The sequence below is a fragment of the Mastigoproctus giganteus genome, chromosome 5 (assembly GCF_048544385.1).
Source record: "Mastigoproctus giganteus isolate SK-2022 chromosome 5, ASM4854438v1, whole genome shotgun sequence".
Lineage (NCBI taxonomy): Eukaryota > Metazoa > Arthropoda > Arachnida > Uropygi > Thelyphonidae > Mastigoproctus > Mastigoproctus giganteus.
Window position 1 is genome coordinate 53,768,909 of NC_143579.1, and position 21,721 is coordinate 53,790,629.

General features: G+C 33.3%; 1 protein-coding gene across 4 annotated transcripts in view; it reads right to left on the reverse strand.

The window, feature by feature from the left end:
- The window catches only part of LOC150085398 (uncharacterized), a 650,000-nt gene that overhangs the window by 371,800 nt on the left and 256,479 nt on the right, over positions 1–21,721 (reverse strand). For all 4 annotated transcript variants that reach the window (XR_016546970.1, XM_090374027.1, XM_090374026.1 and 1 more), the window contains exons 5-8: positions 21,162–21,268; positions 15,398–15,459; positions 13,930–14,075; positions 5,571–5,810 (exon numbers count right to left, since the gene is read on the reverse strand). Coding sequence is in view for 3 of the 4 variants with exons in the window: in XM_090374027.1 (XP_090230153.1) it covers positions 5,571–5,810; positions 13,930–14,075; positions 15,398–15,459; positions 21,162–21,268 (555 nt within the window). In the remaining variant the exon portion in view is untranslated. The remainder of the gene's footprint in view (positions 1–5,570; positions 5,811–13,929; positions 14,076–15,397; positions 15,460–21,161; positions 21,269–21,721) is intronic.

Here is a 21,721-nt window from a genome sequence, read left to right on the forward strand (position 1 = left end):
CCACTCAGACGGCACCGTTTCGAAGCTTGTTGGCTTACTCATTGGTGGATGGGTAAGTATCCTGTTGTTGCAATAGCGACAACCCAATTATGAAATACAACTCCACAATATGAAAGATGTTTGATGATGTGTATGGTTTAATCTAAAACTATTTCTTGACTAAATGTGTAAGAGTTAGAAAAAGATTATTGTTTATGAATGGGTAATGCACTTCCATCATTCTACTACCTAGGTATTATGCATGCATCGGATATTTCGCATGACCCATACATAAACAACCTTTTTCATACTCTTACACATTTAGTCAAGAAATTAGTTTAGATTAAACCATACACCTCATCAAGCATCTTTAATATTGTGGAGTTATACTTCTTAACTGGGTTGTCACTATTGCAACACCAGGGTGCCTGCCTACACACCGAAGAGGAGCCAATCAGATCCGAAACGGTGCCGTCTTGGGGGTCTTGATGAGGCCCCTCATTACCACGAATAGTTAACAACAATCTTCCCTAAATGGGGAAGCTTTGCCTATTCGGGGATTTCATGAATGTTTGAGACCAGTGAGTGTGAGGAGTAACTGCTCCTTTCCTCTTCCTCTCGTACTATCACTTTCCTACCTACACCTTTTTGCTTTCCAAAATCTAATAGGGGCAGTATGTGGATAACAGAGCATCTTATCCCATACCATTTTTCAAATGGTGCTATCTGGGTGTATGCATGTATGCATACACCCAGACGACACCAAAGATGTATTCATACTACCTGGGTAGTAGAAATTGTAATTATCAGGAAATACGTATGAAGGAAGGTTGTTCCAGTAAACAGAAATTGAATGAATAAATGAGAGAAGAAGAAATGTTGGTTCTGTGGGATTGAAATTGGACAGTAAAAAGATGTTCACTGGTTGCGGCACGTGTTCGAACTGCTTTGAACGACAGGGCGGGAAACTATATAAGCCAATTCAGAACAGTGCCCATGGAAGTATCTGTAGAAAAGGCATGCAGCAGAAATAGTACATATATGAGACAGAGTGGAGAGACTCTGTTAGAGAGGAGTCTTTAATTAACCTAAATGCCCTCTTCTGAATGGAATCTAGAAGCCTAAGAGAGGTTTTGGGGACACCGCCCCAGATGTGGGAACAATGTTCCATGGTAGGGCGGATTTGCGATTTGTACAGAGTGGATAGCTGTTTAGAAGAAAAGTAACGCCGAGAGCGAAAGAAACCCAGATTTTTGGATGCAGAGGAAGCAATATTTGTAATATGTTTTATCATAACAGAGATTAGAAGTCAGGGTAATCCGCAAGACATTGCCTATAAATCGGAGCGTAACCGAAGATAAGCATAGGAGCAAAGGAATCCTTTTTTCGAGATATAAGATAGGACTGAGTTTTGGAAGGATTGGAATTAAGCTTTCGTTGCCCCACTGTCGAACTACCTTGAAATCGACATTTAAGAATTGGCAGTGGAACCTTGCCCTGCTCAAATAGCTTCAACTAGAAAAGTTGAAGCTGTTTGAGCAGGCCAAGATTTCTCAAACTGGATGGTGGAAAGCAACGCGCTATTATCAGCAAAAGATAGGATTTCCGGTAAATGGAAGAAGATCATTAATATACAAGAGGAAAAGAGTGAGGGAAAGAACTGAACCTTGGGGAACACCGGCATTAGTGGAGAAGTTAGAAGACAAAGAGCCATCTATCATCACCCTCAGTGAGCGATCAGAGAGAAAATTGGATAACCAATTACGAAAAACAGTGGGAAAACCATAAGATGGAAGCTTGTTTTGAAGACCTTTATGCCAAACACGATCGAAAGCCTTTGAGATGTCAAGACCAACTGTTTAAGTTTTACCGAACTTTTCCATTGAATTTGTCCATAAATGGGTAACATAAGCCAGAATATCACCAGTGGATCGACACTGACGGAATCCGTACATTCGATCATTGATCAGACGGAGTAGTTTAAGAGTTGGCGGTTAATTGATTTCTCCATTACTTTGGAAAGAGTAGAAGTAATCGCAATGGAAAGTTAATTGGATGGAAGGGATTTGTCACTCTTTTTAGGAACTGGATGGATTTGAGCAAACTTCCAAGCAGAAGGAAAAATACCTTTGAAAGAAAGTGAAACAAGACAACACAAAACAGGAGTAAGTTCAGGGGCAGGCACAGGTTTTGAGAACAAGCGGAGAAATACCATCGGGACCTGGCGCTTTCTTAGCATCAGATTCATCAAAATTCCTTCTGACATCCTGTTGACGGAAAACCACAGGAGGCCTTGAATGGAGTGTACTGAGAAAGGTTTGAGGTGATTTACCAAGGTCATCAATACATGGTTTGGAAGAAAAATAGGATGCTAGCAGGTCAGCATTATCTTTGGCTGATGTGGCAACAGAACCATCTTGTTTTGACAGTGGTGGGAACAGAGATGAGTAAAAATTGCGGCCAGTAGCTTTTGGCAAGAGACCAGAATGCTCGGCTATTATTTGGACAAGAAGCAAGTTTTCTACTCTTAGCCTGTTAGAAATCTAGTTGATACTTGTTAAATACTGCTTTACAAAGTATAAACAATACTTAATAATAAGTATTGATTATTACGCAAGGTCACTTATAGAAACGTAGTACTGGAAATATTTTATAATAAAAATTCAGAAATACTGTATTATAAGATTTCAGAGAATATAGGCGTAGTGGTTCGCATTAAAAATATTACGTTGAAAGGGGTTCGCGAGTCAAAAAATGTTGGGAACCGCTGATTTAAGGGATATATTGTGGAATAAAAGTGGTTGAGACAGAGTAAAACATTTTAATTTTCTTTAATTTTTAGTTTTTTTTATAATGTGACACGCTGTTTAAGGTATTTGACCGGAAAAAGAGTAAGGTCCGCATTAAGCTTTGGCTATTTCTTGATATCACGTTAAAGAAGAGAGAGAGAGAGAGAGAGAATTAAAAAAATAAAATTTAAAAATTGTATTTTTTAAAAATAAAATTTAAAAAATATAAAAATATATTTCATGAAATTTCCACAAAAATAAATAAAACTTAAAAACCAGAACAATTTACAAACTTGGGAGGAAAAATAGAAAACGTTTTATGCCTCCGCTTGAGATAGGTCAACTACATATTCAAGAGGAAATAGATTCCAAGGGAGGTCCAGTAACAAGTATAAAAGATAATACAAAATGATCAAATAAGCCATCATGCAACTAGAGAGAGATACAAGAAGGAGGGAATATTTACACCTCCAATAAAATTCATATATTTTACTATTATTATTTCAAATTATTACAAAAATTCTAGTGTTAGTTTTAGTACTTTAAGGTACTTTAAGGCACTTTAAGGTACTATAAAAAATTAAAGGAAATAAATAAATTAATATGTCAGATTTGAACACTGCACCTCTCCACCACCTCCATATTAACTTCTGGTTGCGCCTCTGTTATGGACATAACTGTATACTCTTCGCATTAAAATACTGTGAAATTATAAATGGGAACATCGTCTATTTTGGCTAAAACAGATTCTGGAGAAGCAAATATTTATCCAGAAGGTTTGTTTAACTGGACAATCTTCCTTCCTGGATTTTTTTTTATATAAATATAATTTTCTCTTTTGCTTTATTGGAATGTCAGGTTATATTTCATTTTTTCTCAGATAAAAAATTATCTAGTTAAAATTTTTGACTCAAAATGTTTACCCGATAAATATCCCCAGAAAGGGTAATTTAGGAAACAAAGCGCTCTGTGCATTTCGACATTAAGTAGGATTCAGCACCATATATTATTACGGACATTCTCGCTGCCAACCTAGTGAAAGATCGAAACTAGTCGGAGAAAGGGCGAGCTGAGCAATAGCTGAATGGTAACTATGTTTCCGTACTAATTATAAGTTAGGACATGCAGATAGTAGTTCGTTATTACTTGGCCAAATATTCTGACTTAAGCATTTCTGTTATTTCCAGGATAACGTAACTAGTGATTTATTCTTATCACCAAGATGAAAATTTCTCTCTCAACATACTTGGAATTCGACCTATATTGTGGATCTCAAATATATGCTCAACGATATAGTCTTATTTACTCATTTTGGTAATATTTTGAACAATAGAGCAAACAAACACTAACCAATATTATACTACAGACCAGGTGAGCATAGTTAATGATCATGCATTAACTACGCTCATGCACAGAGACGCATCAGGAATTCAAATATAACGTTTATCCTACAGCTCCATATCGTGAATTGGTGTTAAAATTTCCTCCAGGAAGTTGAACAACGATAAGCCAGCATTATACCGGTAATCACAAAGCGAACAAGTTTAAAACTATGAAATTACAAATTTCTCGCTGAACGCGTTCGGATAATTGATCTTTCATATATTTGCATTACCGCAGTACTTATTAGAAAGAAAAACAATATAAGCGCTTTGGCTAAAAGAAATTTTTCAGTGTACAGCCTAGAATCATCCCTTATTAGTTTAAATCTATGACCCGTAGTTTCTATTAGCTGAGAAAGAGAAAAGAATAGAATTTCGGTGTTCACTTCATTCAGTCTTTTAAAAGCCTTTAATATCTTGAGCGCGTCACCAGGTAGAGACAGGCTTCCACAATTTACAACTTACAGAGGTGGAGTCGGGAGTCACTCCCTGTACGAATACGAGTCTCTGTACACCTATTACTAATCTCGCTGCTTCTTTAGTACATTTTTCAGCAGATCTTCCATCTTTTGTAAAATGCAGTTCCGAAACTTCATACAAAACTCAAATGAAATATAACATTTTTTTTTATAAAATGTAATAATGTTAAGGGTGTCTTGAGAGAGGGAGAGTGTTCTAATTACACATAACTCCTTATATATGGTATCATTCCTTACAAATGACTAATTACATCTTATTATAAACATTTTATACTTTTAATCATCCCGAATAAGAAAAAATGAAAAGCAGAAAAGACAATAAGATTGGATGCCGTAAGTAAATTATACACCATGAAAAGTTGCTGAATATGTGAAACCCTCGTGTGTTATGTGAAGACTCTGAATATGTGAAGACTCTCGTGTGTTAAATTGAAGAATGAAGTGGTGGAATTAAATTATTATTTTTATTATTTATTATATTTTATTTTATTTTTATTTTTTGGTTGATGTAGCAAAAGGACGTGGCTTCCTCGCCCTTATGGCTTATACTAATACTAATTTGTGGAATGAATATAGCGGTACATCTGATTATGTTCTATGAGTGCAGTTATCGATGTCATTTGCGAAAATCAGAGACAACAGTGGACCAAGAACTGATATTTTGGTGGGGGGATCCCCACTTCTAACGTTAGCCCAATTTTAACAATAACCATTAATCACAGCCCTCTGCCTCTTGTCCTGCAGCCAACCTAAAACCCACCTTAGAATCTTACCAGAGATCCCAATATGTTCCAGCAGTAATCTTTCATGAGGGACTGAGTCAGATTTTTTTTTTGAGAATTACTTACATCATTTACATTTGTATTTTCATAATTCAAAGTATTCTGTATAAAATACGAGGAATAAAACATTTGTAATAATTCGTTTAAATATTCACATACCTGAATCCAATGTATGAGCCTTATCAAAACCTAACAAGGCTGTATATTGGTCCTTTGAATTTTTGGGAACAAGCGTTGTCCACATACTGCGATAGGAAGTCTGAACGTTGAGAGGAAAGCCATTTTTAAACCAATGTACTTTCATAGCACTTGATCCTTGTATTATACACGCTAGGCTAAGTTCAGTACCTTCTACAACAGGCATCTTCTCTGAAGCTTCTATTCTTTGAATGCTGAGCGCTGTCGATAAATCAAAAATTTCAACAGAAAATCATAATTTTTTATATATAATTTTTATATAATAAATAAATATAATAAATATTTTTTTATTTAAATTACTGAAACTAAAATATAAAATTAACATCTGAAACACATTTCTTTGTACAATGGGTAGACGAAACCGGAATTAATTTTAAAGTTGCTCTAATGGCAAGCACGTAAATTAAAACCACAGTTTAGAATAGCAGGTAGGTTTTGGGGGAACCAAATTAAAACTTTTTACTGTTTAATAGAATGGTATCACGGTGGTGATTTACAACTTAACATTCAACAATTTACAGTATTTAAATTTTAATATAGAATTCAAAATTTTAAGTTGAAAATTATAATTTTTAGGTTTGTTGTTTGTTTGTTTGTTTGCTATTCAGTGTAATATACCCGTGAACCGCTTATTTAGTGTTGCTTTGCTTGTTTTGCAGGATGGAAAACCGCGCAACTCAATGTACTACTCACGAGTGTTCATTTTTAGGAAGGAATATACAATTGAGGGAATAAATAAGCTTTCTCAAATTTTTATTACAAACAACTGAACAACTTCAGCAATTACGAAAGGTAACCAACCATTTCTTCAGAATAAATAATATCTTCATGAATGAAAAAGTAAGGCTTTTATTGAAAAGTAATTTTTACATATTTAATTTTACTTTATAATCTACGCGTTAAAATTGGAATAGTGCTTTTTTAGAACCAAAAAAAAAAATGAAATAATGGTTAATAAACGCTATGTATCGATTATCTACTTTCGCAAGTAATTAGTACTACATCTTTTGTGTCGAGAAAATAAAGGCTCTTCCCCCTGCTTGCGTTTAAACCTAATTATCTAGGAAAAATATTCTTAACGGTGATACGAACTTTTAAGGTTCGTAAATTACATTTTGTATCGATTCTGTTCCTCCTTAATATTTCAAACATATTTCGTTTTTCACTCGTAAAAATATACGCATTTTTATATCTTCCTCAAGCATCCCGCTTATATCTTTTCATTCTTAAATTTAAGTAAATACGAGACGAAAATATTAATTTTTATTTTCATCGCTTAAATAAATACAGGGTAGTTGCTTTATCATGCAAGCATCATATTTCAAATAAAAACAAATTGTTCTTGATGGGATAATTTGTGGCTGCACAATAAAAAAATATTACCATTTCACAGCAAATAATGAAATAACTTAAATATTCATTAACGACATGTATAATACTTTTGCTAGACGTACGAAGAAAACTGCTGACCAAACAATTTTCTGCTTCATGAGAAATGCTAGACTCAGCAAAACACGCCATTAATCGAATATAAACCTCTCAAGGTGGAAAGTCACAAATTTTTCTCTAATTTTTACATATAATGAAATGACCAAAGATGAAAGTAAAATACAGTGTATTCTATCTGCATGGATTTTTATACCAAAGTAGTTATCAATTATTATTTTTTTCTCTAAAGATTATTTTCATTCATTTAGGGGTGAATAATTGTAACACACAGGTATTTGCCCATGTTGAGACAGATTTCGGCCATCAATTTTTAAAAATTATAAAATCAATGCGCTGTTCAGAGAAATTTTTGAAGTTATGAACCAATTTATATAATTTATTAAATTTTCCATTAGAACAAAATATAGTTACTCTTTTAATTTTATCGATCAACATGTTATCAATTTTTACAAATGAGTATATTTCTTAACGCACTGAAACAATTTTTTTTTCTTGGACTTTAAACCCAATCCACTTCATTTTTAAATAACATCCATTTAAAATAGCTTGCGTTCTCCTTATGATTTGTCCATAAATACAAATTGTTTATACAAAAAAGTGAAATGAAGGGATTTTTGTGAAATGGTTGTTATCCTTGCTCCTTGAATCGTCAACTGGTAGTTCGTACTCCTTTAAATAATTTTAACCTAAATTACTCATGTATTGCGTATTACTCACAAAACCTAATATTATTGATATAATAAATTAAAAGTGTTTTAGTCCAAAATAGTACCAACGATTATACTGTTTTGCAGTGAACTTGACCTACATCTGATAAAATTGAAAAAAAAAAAAAATAAATAATAATAATAATACGGTAGAAGTTTCCTGATTGGGACCATTTTGTTATCTAAAGATCAGTAATTTTTATTTGGAATTAAATTAAAAACACACTTGAACCATGAAATAAATACAACAAAATAATTAATGCTGTTGATAGAGTAAAGCAAGGTGCTATTCTGCTCCTATGAACCGTTTGGGTATTTATTTCTTGATTCAAGTGTTTTTTAATTCAAAACGATATAATCACCCTTTCATTTCCCATAATAAACTGCTACTCTCAGTAAATTTTAGCAAGCATAATAAATGTCTAAGAAATATGTATCAAATGAAATAATCCCTAAACGTAACGAATAATTGTACTACATGAAAAGTTGAAAATATCCTCTTTCGACAGCCAATGTGCAAAATTGTGCGCTTTCAAAACTATAGGCGCATCACAGGATATTTGCATGATATGTAAAATATTCACTATGCTAATGATTATGTAGAGGACATTATAGTAGTAGATTTCGGGTCTAAATTAAACTGTAGAATACCCCTTCGTTCACTTTCAAGAGAAAGGCGTTGTGGAGAGAAGCTCAAACGCGAACAAGTATCTGTGTGCTACATCGCAGAACTTTGTGTTAGACGATTTAGGAAGACCTGATATTCCCCCGGATAAAGGTATAGAATATTATTCGAAAGTGGAAGACGAAAGAAGATGCGAAAGTTGAAGTTCGAATCCAACCATGGAAGATACCTAAGAACATCAAACATGTTGCCAAACAAAATTGTCACTATAATTGTAGCAAAATCATTCGGTGTGTGGGGGAGTTTCAGGGGCATACAGAGAGACTGCCAGTGTGAATACCTCAAGTTGGGCATTGAATGGAAATTACTTTCATAGCACAAACCCATGATCGTAACGCTCAGCAACAATTACGATGGTGGGAGCTCGAAGAAATTGGACATTGGAGAGCGGAAATGCATTGTCCACAATGATGAATCATGACATAATCTGTTCGCATCTAATGGGGGCAACATGGGTATGGTGATAGCCAGAGAATGGTTCCATGCGGGCTGCACTGATCCAGCTTTGAAGTCCAATGATGGCAGAAATGATGAGGCGTTGGACCACCGATATAGTGGTCCAACGATATGTAAAAAAGATAACGTAATTTGCGTATTTTCAAAGTTTCTCGGTGAAGGTTCATATTTATGTTAGCAAATAGAGTAAGTTTTTATGTATTTTCGATTTTAGCAGGAGAATAGTCAATAATATTACTATGAACACTGTAAAAATAATATGCTATATTCATAATGGCTGTAGTTATTAACATCCTGAAAATATCTGTAACACCAATGGCCGTATGAAGTTTCACCTGGACCCTTAAATCGAATTATAGAGGTGCAAGTTACGCTCCCATGACATTTAATTATGAATTTTTCCATTTTGGATTCCAGAAAACTGATCACTTCAAACGCGCATGAATGTAAAATAATCAGCCAAAGAAGATGAACCATAAAAAAGTTCCAAGAGGGCAAGTATTGTAGTGAAAGCCATAGCAAAGACAACAGCATCGTAAGGAATGAGAAGATGGAAGAACTAGCCTTCTAGATAGTGTCGTAACTAAAACTTTTGGGCCCATATGCAAAGCCCACCAAAGATCCACTGACATTTCGTTTTTATAAAGATGAAACGCCAATGTCTTTAATGTAAAATTTTTATTTATAACACACATTAAGTAAGGGTAAACAGATTTAAACTGTAAAAAAAAACTGATAAAAAGTTTATATATCAAAATAAGCAAGCAATTTAATAATCTATAACGTTATAATTGGTTAATTTATACATTTGGGTCTTATTTCAAAATTCATCTTCCTTGCCTTGATGTTTAAATCACTAATTAATTCTTTAAGGTTCATTTTTGGTGCCTTTTTGTATTCAGTAGTTAGTATAGCGAGATCATTTAATCTGATTTGCCCTATATAATTTTTTTGTCTTTTATTACATTTAATTTAATAAATGCCCTTTCAACACTAGCCACCGTTACTGAAATCGTAAGAAATGTGTATGGTGGATCTCTACTGTTATATAACAGTAATATTATTACTTTATATAATTGTCTTTCTAAAATATTTTGTTGTTTAAATTATCGGGACAGAGCTGTGGGCTTCACTTCTTCATGAGCCCTTACGCTTTGTTAATTCTTGAACCGTGGTACCTTCGCCTCTGCCCCTAGCTTTTAGACAACATTGTTTTTTACATAACTTCAAGCCTTTTTAATTAATTCCAGGATATTCAATTAAATCAACCTAATTTACTGTTATTAATATAATCTGTAATAGAACTGTAACTTCCTCTGAAATTACAGTTCTGTTTACTTCTGGTAAATAAACAAAACCACAGTTTTCCAGAACACCCAATAGATGTGAATTGTATGGCGAATGCCCCATTTTGTAGAAAACAGGTTAAGTAACAGACTCAAGATAATAGACGCTACCATTTTTCTTGGATCCCATCACTTGCGATAGGCAACACAGAACTGTAGAAAGAGGAAGGATCATTTTAAATCTGAAAATTGAGAGCAATAAAGTTTTCTTTATTACAGAACTCGCAATATGGATAATAAGCAAAAAGTTTTCCATAAAAATGACATGCATGCACACATTACTTTGAACAAACGTTTGAAAATATATCTCTCAGTAAAAACAATTCTCAAACAAATTGCTCCTAACGGTAACCTGCTGTCTGCTTGCGTTGGTACGTCGAAGGCAGCACTGCATATTAATCTAAAGGAATGCTGAATGTAAAGATAAAACTGTTGTCAGAATAACCTTACTCAGAATTCTAAGTTCGTGTTTATGAGATTTAGCTATGAGGGGTGGTGCTAATAGATCATGAGGCTGGACAATTCTTCTAAGGTTATGAATAATTGCCACTGACGAGAGGCTATGATAAGCTGAAGAATGCGTTTTTATCTTCACAACCACAACTCAAATTTGTCGCAAATTCAGCATTAAAACGATGTTCATAGTCCCCTTTATATAGCACATCACTGTGAGTTATTTATTCTCTAGACTTAAAGTATAACTTCTCCAGCTGAAATGTTTCTCCTTTTTTGTTGTATTTTCCTTCTAGACAGAAATTACTCATAACGTTATGAATTCAAAATCCTAGAAGAAATAATTCAAATATTTTGTGCTTTAGTAGCTAACTTTCACTGGTGAATACAGAGGATGATACTTATCATGTTTTTGCCTTAATGATAATTATTCAAAAATGAAATTAAAAAAAAAACACAGAAGACACCAATAAATTAAATTATTATCAGAAATGCAACTATTACATTTATAATGACAGTTCTGATGTTTTTCATGTATTATATTAATTTGCAGTCATAATTTTGTCGAAATCAGAGTTCGGTAAGGCAAAATCTATTATCACTGGATTTCTACAACTACGAATAAATTTTTAGCAAGTTTAAAAATAGAAATATAAACTAAATTTATTAAACCAAATACTAATAATTCATTTAGTACATATAGTTTTATAAAGTATAGAAATTAATAAAATTTTATTGAAATATATTTGAGAATACGTGTTTTAAAATAGTGTCTTCCATATGGAAGATTTTTAAAAATAATTCCGAACTATAGTACTAACATTTAATAACATTTAATTACTGAGTAGTACGCTGGGTTTGGTCAACTTATAGATTCCAATATTAGTTTGTTTTTATAAGTAACAGAGGAAACAAGGTTACATCAAGAGAGCAGATCGCATCCAGATATGAGGAATGGATATCAGTAACAGCTGTTCACAGATGATGGCTAGATGAACGTGGAAGGAATGTAACCGAATCTTAAAATCATTAGTTTCCACCAAAAGATGATGAAAACGGATCTATGGTAGAAGGTGCAGTAGAAAACCAACTGACTTCTTAGATGTCCTAATTAATTTTTCTTAGATGCTTTTGTTTTCAAAAGGTTCTAAGAAATCAATTAGAGTAGGTAAAATTGGGCTGACTTACCATTATGTACAAAAAACTTTGAAAAAATGGAAAAGTAGAAACCATAGTAACCACATTGTGTACAGAAGCTTTATCCAAAGGGTTGAATAAAAGATGGAGTTTGTTGAAATATTCTTGGATGGCTGGAGCACTAACAAAATCTCTTAAAGAGCATTATTTGATCAGATTAAGATATTTTTTTTCGCGTCGGAGGCGGAACTGCTATTACTGGAAACAATACGGTCCGCAGGAAACTGTGAAGAGCCAAAGAAATTCCAAAGTGATAATAGTATGGGAGAGTGTCTTTATGCAAGAAAAGTTCCATCGCATTTCACTAAGAGAATTTGACATTAACTTCCGTAGTAGCTGGAAAAGATTGGACTGAAAGGAGCCTGATTTTACCCCGACTTAATTTTTTCTTTTGGAGCTGGGCCAATGAATAAGTTTTAACAGCAAAAACTGTTGATGAACTGTTAAAGCATTATTATCAAGAAAGCGATTTCTAATCTGTTGCTTCGGATTTTTTTTTGCGTTCAGGGGGAAATGTAGCGGCCAGATTGAGAAAGGTTGTTGACAATGCAGTTGCCTACTTAGATCTTTGAATATGTGTAAAGTAAATTATATAAAACTGCCTATCAAACATTTCTTAATTAAAATTTAATGCGCCATAATGTTCCAACAATATCTTCTTAAAAATAAGTAGAAACCTTCGAATCGCCCTGTGTATTTTATTATATTTCAGAAATAAAAAATTCGCCCAAACGGCGTTCAAACACTCTTAAGAAATTTCCGACAAAAAAACCCTCAAAAAAAAAAGAAGTATTTGGCACGACTGTACAATCATGATTGCATTGTACAAAATATAACGTAACTTGTACGGTTTGAGTAACGGGTTGAGGAACCTAATATACCTTAACAGAAAATACTAATACTGTAATTTGTTTATCTTGCATAAAACAAGTACAGAGAAGAAGCATACAGAGAAAGTAATAGTTCTGTTCTTTCACTGGATTATTCATCACAAGCAATTTTACTATGATGTAATTTGATTAACACTAAAATTCAGGACTACAAGTCTAGTTTCCCTTTAAGTAGCGCCATCTCTGTGTTAGATCATCTAATCAATCTCGAATCAGAGGAGGTATATTTCCCATAAAGGGAATCAGACTTAATGAGATATGTGCAAATGACAATGGAACCTATCATCATATTATGGGATGGGGCACGGACAATAAAGATGTTTAGCTTATCGGTTAAAGCCGTTTACGCATTTGTACCTTTAGCTGTGAAAATCGTAATTAAAAAAGGAATAATGAACAGAACATGGAATTTTCTATATTCTAAACCTGGATCAGTGAAAAATATTGATCAAAGGAAGAATTTCATCACTTCGAAAGATATACAAATGCTTCAACACATCTACTATTAGAAGATATAGGGCGATAACAAAAGAATTACAGGGGAGATGCAACATGGAATTGCCCCTTTATTCAGCAAGATTACAATCACTGAAGAAACGGAGGGAAATATTCTAAAATTTATACAGGTGAACTGCGTTCATTAATTTGAAGAATTTTGATTCATTTCAGAGTTACCACGGTATAAATTATTTGGATTAATTATCCATATTAATCTTACTAGATTAGCATGGATAAGTATTATTTTAGGCTGTATTCACTTGGTTTTTAATTAATTAATGTTTATTTAAATAAATTTGAAGTACATTTCTACCTGAAATGGCAATGTTTGTCAGCGGTTAGTAATCTCCTGGAAAATATTTATAATAATTAAGATAAGCAGTTTTTTCTTTTAAATTCTTCTCTAAAAATTTCGAAAGCATTACTTTTTAAATACATACTGTTAATAATAAACGAATTTTGATTCCCTCCCAAAAAACAAATACGCATTGTGTTCCGATAAAGCCTTGATTAAATCTGTTCATATTGATAAAAAAAAAAAGCTAAATAACGTACTGTATTATGAGGAAAAGAAAGACTTAAGCGAACCTATTCTCTTATTACATAAATTATTAATTGACTTATTCCTTCATATCTTACCTGGTTCCCATTCGAAGCGTATATAATTTCTGTCGACTGCATATTTCCCAATTCTACCTCTTTTTAAGGCTTCTTCCATCGTTAGTTTTGCCTGATGACTATCCGCTTTCTCTCCAAAGAAGTGAAACTGAACTACTGCACCAGGTCTAAAAAAATGATTTATGGATGATTGGATGATTTATGGGCATACGGTATATACAGGATAGGTTAAAGCACTAACACATTTATCAAAAGATTAAAACGACTAGCAGGAAGAACAGAAATTAGGTGTCAGTTTTCAATTTATTGCTATTATTTTTCTTTTGTTGAACGAAACGTATAGCACTGGGAGAGTTAAAGTAATTCATTCGATTCGCTGAGAGTTATTAATTTTTCTGAGAGAAAATCTAGTCGAAGCCGCGCAGGCAAGCAGAATTTGATGTACAAACAGCTCATTGTTGAGGTTGGATATCACATAGATCTCTCATAAGACACAATATGAATTCACCGCAATACTGCCATCGCATTATGCTGCCTATTGCACCTTATGTACATAACGCAGGGACTGAAAGACGCCACCTGAGGCACTAGCAGAACTTTCAGCATATTTAAAGCATAATGGGGACATTTGCAGTGCTGCATAAACAGATAAACCTTGGCGAAGTCAACGCGTTTCTCTACTAAACATGCAAAACCCGGAAGCTCTGCTTCCTGGACAGCCTAGTCTCCATTTATAGATAGAATTCTTTCGCATGCATTCAGAAACTCCCATACAGCTGAATATCACACAGTCGTAGGAGTGTGTCGAAATACACTGAGAGGACAATGACATGCAGCGTATATAGCATTAAATGCTGGGTGATCCACAAAGTTATGGTAATTAACTGTGCAATGCAGTAGAAAGAATAAAGCCAACAGAAAGATTTTATTTAAAGATGGCAACACTGAGCTATATGTGACCTAGTAATGGCATACATTAATCTCACAAGAAAAAATGCCTAAGTTGCATTGGATTTCATTTTACTTAAACGAAATTACAAATAAATATAAGCATTTATAGAAAATTTAACTCTAAGTATTTACAAACATTTGTGAGCTATAATTTCTATGAATTTTGAATACGGAACCCTTAACATAAAAATTTTGTTAAGAAATAGAAATGCGGACATATATTACGAATTTTTCTTCATAAAACAATAGATATTTAATGAACTTCAGAACGATTCAAATATTTTAGCTGGTACAAGTCAAAGTTAAAAGTGACGTATTTAAACTGCTTTTAAGAAGTGTCTGATTTCATTATAGGAAAGATATTATTTCAAATAGAGATGCAAAACAAATCTGATTTGGTATGGACGCATCATTCCGATAAATAATACACAGGCGTTATCACGGATTTCTATTATTAAAGAGTTTCTTTTAAGTTAGATAAGTTAGTTTTCGATTTATGTATGAGAAAGATTTCGAACTAAGAAGCAAGTATACTTACTGGAAACTAAGAACAGTTAGGTTGTCTACAGGATATAATCTTGGCTGGAACAGCAGAAGAAGCTAACGGGAAAACCAGGTAATTACAATTAATACATTAAACGAAAATCTTTATACGTAACGTTTATCTAATTTATACACCTGAATAAAAATAGTTTTCTCATTGTAATTCAATATACATCATTATTAATATATGTATTGTGCCACTATACAGTGGCAATAACTGACGTCATGACTGACTACTTAATGAAATGCTTTACTTTTTTCTTTTTTTATTAGTTAAGCATGAGTTTATAACAATCTGACTTGGTTAGAAAATGACTCTTATACTGAGCGATTGAGTTTTATCGTTTAGGATAAGTTCCAAGCCAAATGAGGCTGTAAAGAATCCGTGTAGAGTATTCTATGACTGCTCTGCCTGTTTTTAGGAATGAAAAATCTAAGTCGATCTTATCAAAAGCTTTTAAATTATAAATTAAAGAATAACAGGCCTTCAGACATTGAGTGTGCACCTCAAGCGTTGCTGACGTTTACAATTTTACACCAATATATTTTATAAAACAAATAAAAATTAATAAATTATACTAATCGTCAAAAATCCTATTAGTTAGGGGATAATGAATTCTTATGCGATGATTGATAGGCTGAAAAAAATTCAATATATTTTTTGGTAATACTATACCCATGTATATCGAAAGTTACTCCTTCTTCTCGCATCTCTCATGTGTTCTCGAGTGTGTTATATTGATGCCCTATTAAAACTTCGACACTCACGAATTAGTGTGTAATTCAAAATACATCTAACAAAACTTGCTGGAGCAGTCTACAATCGTTTATTAATCCAATCTATATTTGTTAATCTTCATATAAATGATGTTCCCCAGAAATGCAAGATTTTCATCCTGCAAGATAGGTAAACTGACTGTAAATTACCCAATTTATAGACACGATACGTTTATTTTAAAGAAATAAATCATAATATTTATAAATTCCAGTCTTTCTCAACCATAATAGCCTACCTAACTTGTTCACACTACAAGAGCATCTGTTCAGTGGTTTTTACTAATGCTTTTCTCCAGTTGAATATTTAAAGGAATTAAAACTTTAGCGATAACACTACTAATAACGAAAGGTACTTATTCATTCTTGTTTTATAAAAATCTTATTTAAAATTAAATTTCGGTCTCGGTTACATTTTCAGAGTTTACTGTTCGGTCATCTCAAAACATATGGTGAAGTACCTAAATGTATGGTCGGGAAAAAAATCAATATCAACTCAATTTTTATTGTTCCTTATAAAACAGAATATAACTTAGAATACAATTTTTCTAGAATATAATTAAATTGCAGTCTCATGTATATTAAAAGAGACGATACAATCCACATTCTAAAATTCATACATTTTTTGAAAAGATAAATCGAATTCCTGTTTCAATTTTTCTTTTAGTTATATTAATTAAACTTGGGTTCAAACATTGAACAAAACAACTATTAATCTTCATGAAACAGGATTAATCTAGTAGCAAATGAAATAAAAATTCAAGTATGTTACCACAGAAGCCCTGGTCCTGCAAAGTTCAACTTCATTTCACATTTTAAATTTTACTAGACATATCTATGCAATATTGAAAGCAATATAATTTTAATTTGTAGTTTGCAGAATTAAATAAGCCAAATATGAATTAGGCTTTTGTTAGTATTATTGGTGCAAGTAACTATACAATGTATAAACAGGCACGAATGATGCAATTCTTGGTTCTATCTGTTTTCAATCATTAATATAATTTAAGAATGATATGAAGGATATTTAATTAAATATAAACTTTCCAAAAACCCCCCCCATAAAATAGTATTCCTGATCTTATCTAGTTTATTAAGCATTAATTTTATATATAAGTCTAGGGCGAAAGCATTAATTATATTCGATGATACATAGTGATATACAATACCGTTAGAACATTTTTCTTCTGGTATGGTAAGACCTTTTATTAATGTACGTTTTCTCTTTGGTTACCAAAATGACCTCGGAATATCTGACTATTTTTCAAAAAATTTTGAAAAATATAATTTTTGAGAGATTTTTGAAAATTTCAAAATACATTATTTAATATAAAATAATATATAATATAATATTAATAATAAAGCTGTACTTGAGGAAATAAATAACAGCTTCGAGAATGGCGGTGTAAAAATTAAATTTATGTAATTTTCAGTGCCAGTGACATGAAGGGAACAAAAAAGAACATTTTGTGGGTGGCTACTTTTATTTAACAAAGACAACATGGCTTTTCATTGAAAAGTAAGAAGACCCAATACACAATCCTACACTACTCTGAACGCATTAACGCAGACCCACACGAACACTACTTCCGCCTTTACAAATACCGTGACCTGTATTTCTACAGAATGCCCTGGCCGAGTTTATCTAATGTTCCAGGAGCCGTCCTATCATAGAACACATGCATACATACCCAAATTTGCTTTCCGAAATGCACAGTAGCTCATTCTGGTGGCATGCAAATGCTTAAGCTTTCTCACACATAGACTTCAGATGAAGATACGTCATCTTGTGAAGACGATGAACAAATGGAAGCATCTAACAAGGTTGCATTGCTCCAGGCTTTTCCAGCTGGGTCTGATTGATTCTGAGCACTACTCTTGCTTACACGACAATGCAACAAGATGGGAAGAGCCGAAGGCCGGCCTCCACATCACGTTGCATTGTCCCGTTTATCAGGATTTAAGGGTTCAGCTGGAGCAAGGGACTCTCGCGCTCTAAGAGGAAACTTTGAAAGATCACTTTGTTATTCGTGTGAGTTTCAAGGAGTTTTGTAATTTTTGTAAAGAGCGGTGGAGCTAGACGAGTATCCATCAGTCTGATAGTAGCGACCGATCTCCTTGTGGTGAGGACGGTAACTCGTGGTGTGGGCGTTCATAGTCCCCTCTCGGCCACGAGGACAAATGGTCGATTGAAATTTATTAATTTTTGTTTTGTGATTTAAATTTACCTGTAGGGTCTCTGTTTTGTTTTTCTTGGTTATGTTTTGCTACGTAATTAACTAGATATTGTTCAGAACAATAGAACGGTTGAGAATCAGTCTCTCATGGGCTAGAGTCTGGATAGAGACTGAGCTGCAAGCTCATTTAAATGACAAATGATCCTAATCTGCTTTACGCAATGCGACCAGTAGCTCATTCTGATGGCATGCCAATGCTTAGTTCTCTTCACACATGGACTTCAGATGAAGATGCATCATTTTGTGAAGATGATGGATAAATGGAAATGTCTAACAGAGATTAAGAATATATATACCGTCCCAAGAGAGTGAACCTCACTTAATTACTTAATCGAAACTAAATGATCTGATTCGAAACTTAAATATTTCTAAAAGTCAACCTGAACTCTTGGGTTTCGGATCACCGGCTCAAACAACCATATTTGAATATCACATCTGTCAGAAGAATTTAAAACAGTTTTTCTTTATGGCAGGAAATTTCGCTTTCAGCAGCAATATTGATATTATAATACATTTTCAAGGTCTCAAGCATAATGATAATTACTAACGGGTTTTTATAGACTCGTCAAAATAAGTTTAAAGACCGTGCTGTTGCATAATGAAAGTAACAAATTATTCCTTAAAAGACTTAGTTACACAAGGTATAACTGGGAAATCTGTTGTGATTTGAAAATGGGTTTGTAACTTAGCAACACAATCTTTCTATTTCTTGTACGAATGGGATAAGAATGAGGTTCATATTATATTGAAATACTGATCATCTCGAATGACGTATATTTCTGGAGAGAGAAACATTCCCCATCCACCACTAGTTGATATGGGAAGCCTTTTATTTCTCCCTCTTCTCATTAAATTAAGCTTAATGAAAAACTTCGTAAAAGCGCTGTCCAAAGAACAATGTTTGCAATACAAGAAACAAAACATTAATGGATTCAATAAAGCGAAGGTAAGAGAAATTCGATCCATACATCAAGATATTAATGAAAGTCAGTTCCTTTGATGGTGGAATGCCTTCAAAGTGCTCTGCCAAACGTTTTTTTTTTTTAGGAAATCAAATATCAGCAAACTGAGGTTCTTGACCAGCTCCTGAAAGTATACAAGAACTGGGATGTAATATGAGCTTAAAACAACTTTTTTTCTTTGCATCTTCAATTTTTCCTTCCGAACTTGGATGATGTCAGTGATGACGATGGAAAAAGATTTTACAATGTCTTGCAGAAAAAGACATGGTATGAAAACAAGAGGAGTCCGTACATATTTGTCGATTACTGCTGAACACTTATGAGGGAAGGTGAGGGAATGGAAATATTTTCAACATAAATTTATGCTTTTTTAACGCTTGTTAAATGATTTGTTAATAAGCTTATAAAAGGATCTAGTTTTCTCAAAAACCAGATGCGATGGCAATCTTCAGGTAATCGATGGCAATCTTCAGAACATATTCATGTTCTGAAGTTATCCGTGTATTTTCTACAAAATACACGGATAACTTTTTTATTATAAGAGAAGTTTCAATTTATTAGCCAGTGTAATCATTAAGGGAAACATTACACACCAAGATACAGGTTGAACGTGTTTAATACAACAAACATTTCGAGGGGTGCTTCTGCTTTTCTTCATGTTACAGTAGCATACAAAAAAAAAAAGTAAAAAAGTATAACGTTTAATCGTCATCGTGGAATACAATGTACTTCTATCCCAATGTGAGTTTAACCCCACTTTTCCACACAGTTGAAGAACAGTAAGCAATCAGTATCTAAAACATCTAGTTTTAAAGGATTTCTTACGGTTATTTGCAAACAGAGCGAGCCTATACACAGCGTGATATGCGTCAAGTATCGAGGCATCAAATAAATCGATCACTCCGTTTTGATCTTTTAAAGATGCAAAAGACATATGGAAAAACTAACGGTATTATTCCATCATATTGTACTGGAGATGGGGAGTAATATTTCTTTCCTAGTTGTTCGTATATGTTTAAGTTAATCAGTCATACTATAGCGTCCATTATACAAGATGTGTTCCGTAGCGCATCAGCCATCTTACCATGCCATCGTTGTTATTGGAATCTATTGTGAAATCGGTTTTCTGAGAGAATGTCTGCTCATCCGACTTCCATTATTAAATTAAATAAAGGAAGAAAACCAACCGAAGCATATCGTTGTGCCACAGAATAACCCAGATAAAGACAAAAAATTACTCAAGATTGGCTGATTCTTAATGCGACCATCTATTGATTTCTGTAGATGTTCTATTGAGTTTCGAAGCTTAAATTAACTTCCAAGTGGTTGCCTGACCACTAGCTACAAATATGTAAAAATAAAGGAATGAAATCAATATAATCTCTCCTTACAAAATAGGAGCATTGCTATGTTTAGAATAAATGCTTCGGAACTTTCAAGACTCTCTCAACAATAAGCTTTTTCTTTTGAATAACTTCTATAGCGTGTCTCGAAATATTGTCGAGTTGTCCCTAGGGTTTTCTTCAGATTATTCGTGAGACAACTAGAAGCACAAAGTGTCTCTTAAACTACATCTGAAATTCATGAATGCAATCTGGTGTTTTTTCTTGTTTGCCACGTAGTGGGAGTTATTTTTCAGCTATGAAATTCTCATCTTACAATATCTCAATGAACTTTTTTCCTTCCGTTTACAAGAAAAGAATGCGAACAGAGATACAAAATTAGTTTACTAAGAAAAGTATATTCGAGAAGAAATAAATAAATAATTAAAGTTGCAAGTACTCACTGAGTTTTCGATTCCTTTTTGCAATTGTCGATAGCGAGTGGCATCAAGATGGGCTAAATCCACGTTCTGGTCGTAAAGTTTGAAACTAAGCAGGTATCTGGTTTTTCCTAGGTTAAAACAGATAAACAAGAAGCTGTGCAATGAGAAGAAACTTTCTCATCCAAATGGAAACTTTGTTTAAAGTTTTATTTATTTACAGAGATAGCGTAAAATAATGGAATTTTTTATTTTAATGAAGGAGAAAGGTAACGCATTTCTACGCTCCAAGAAGAAATTTCGTTTGAAAGTATATATAATTTACTTACAACACGAAACTGTACTGTTTTATGCCTTCCATAAGAACAAGAAATAATCTCCATATTTTATTCATTTACATATTATTTTATTATCTCTTGTCAAAACTGCAATATTTTTGAGGACTATTAATTGAGGTATATGATATTCATATGATGACAATGAATATACACAGATCAGTTACAACTGGGATATTCTGGAAATTGGAGCTTTAATTTCGCTAACTGCAAGCACAAATGTAAATAGGAACGTTGACCTAATGGCGT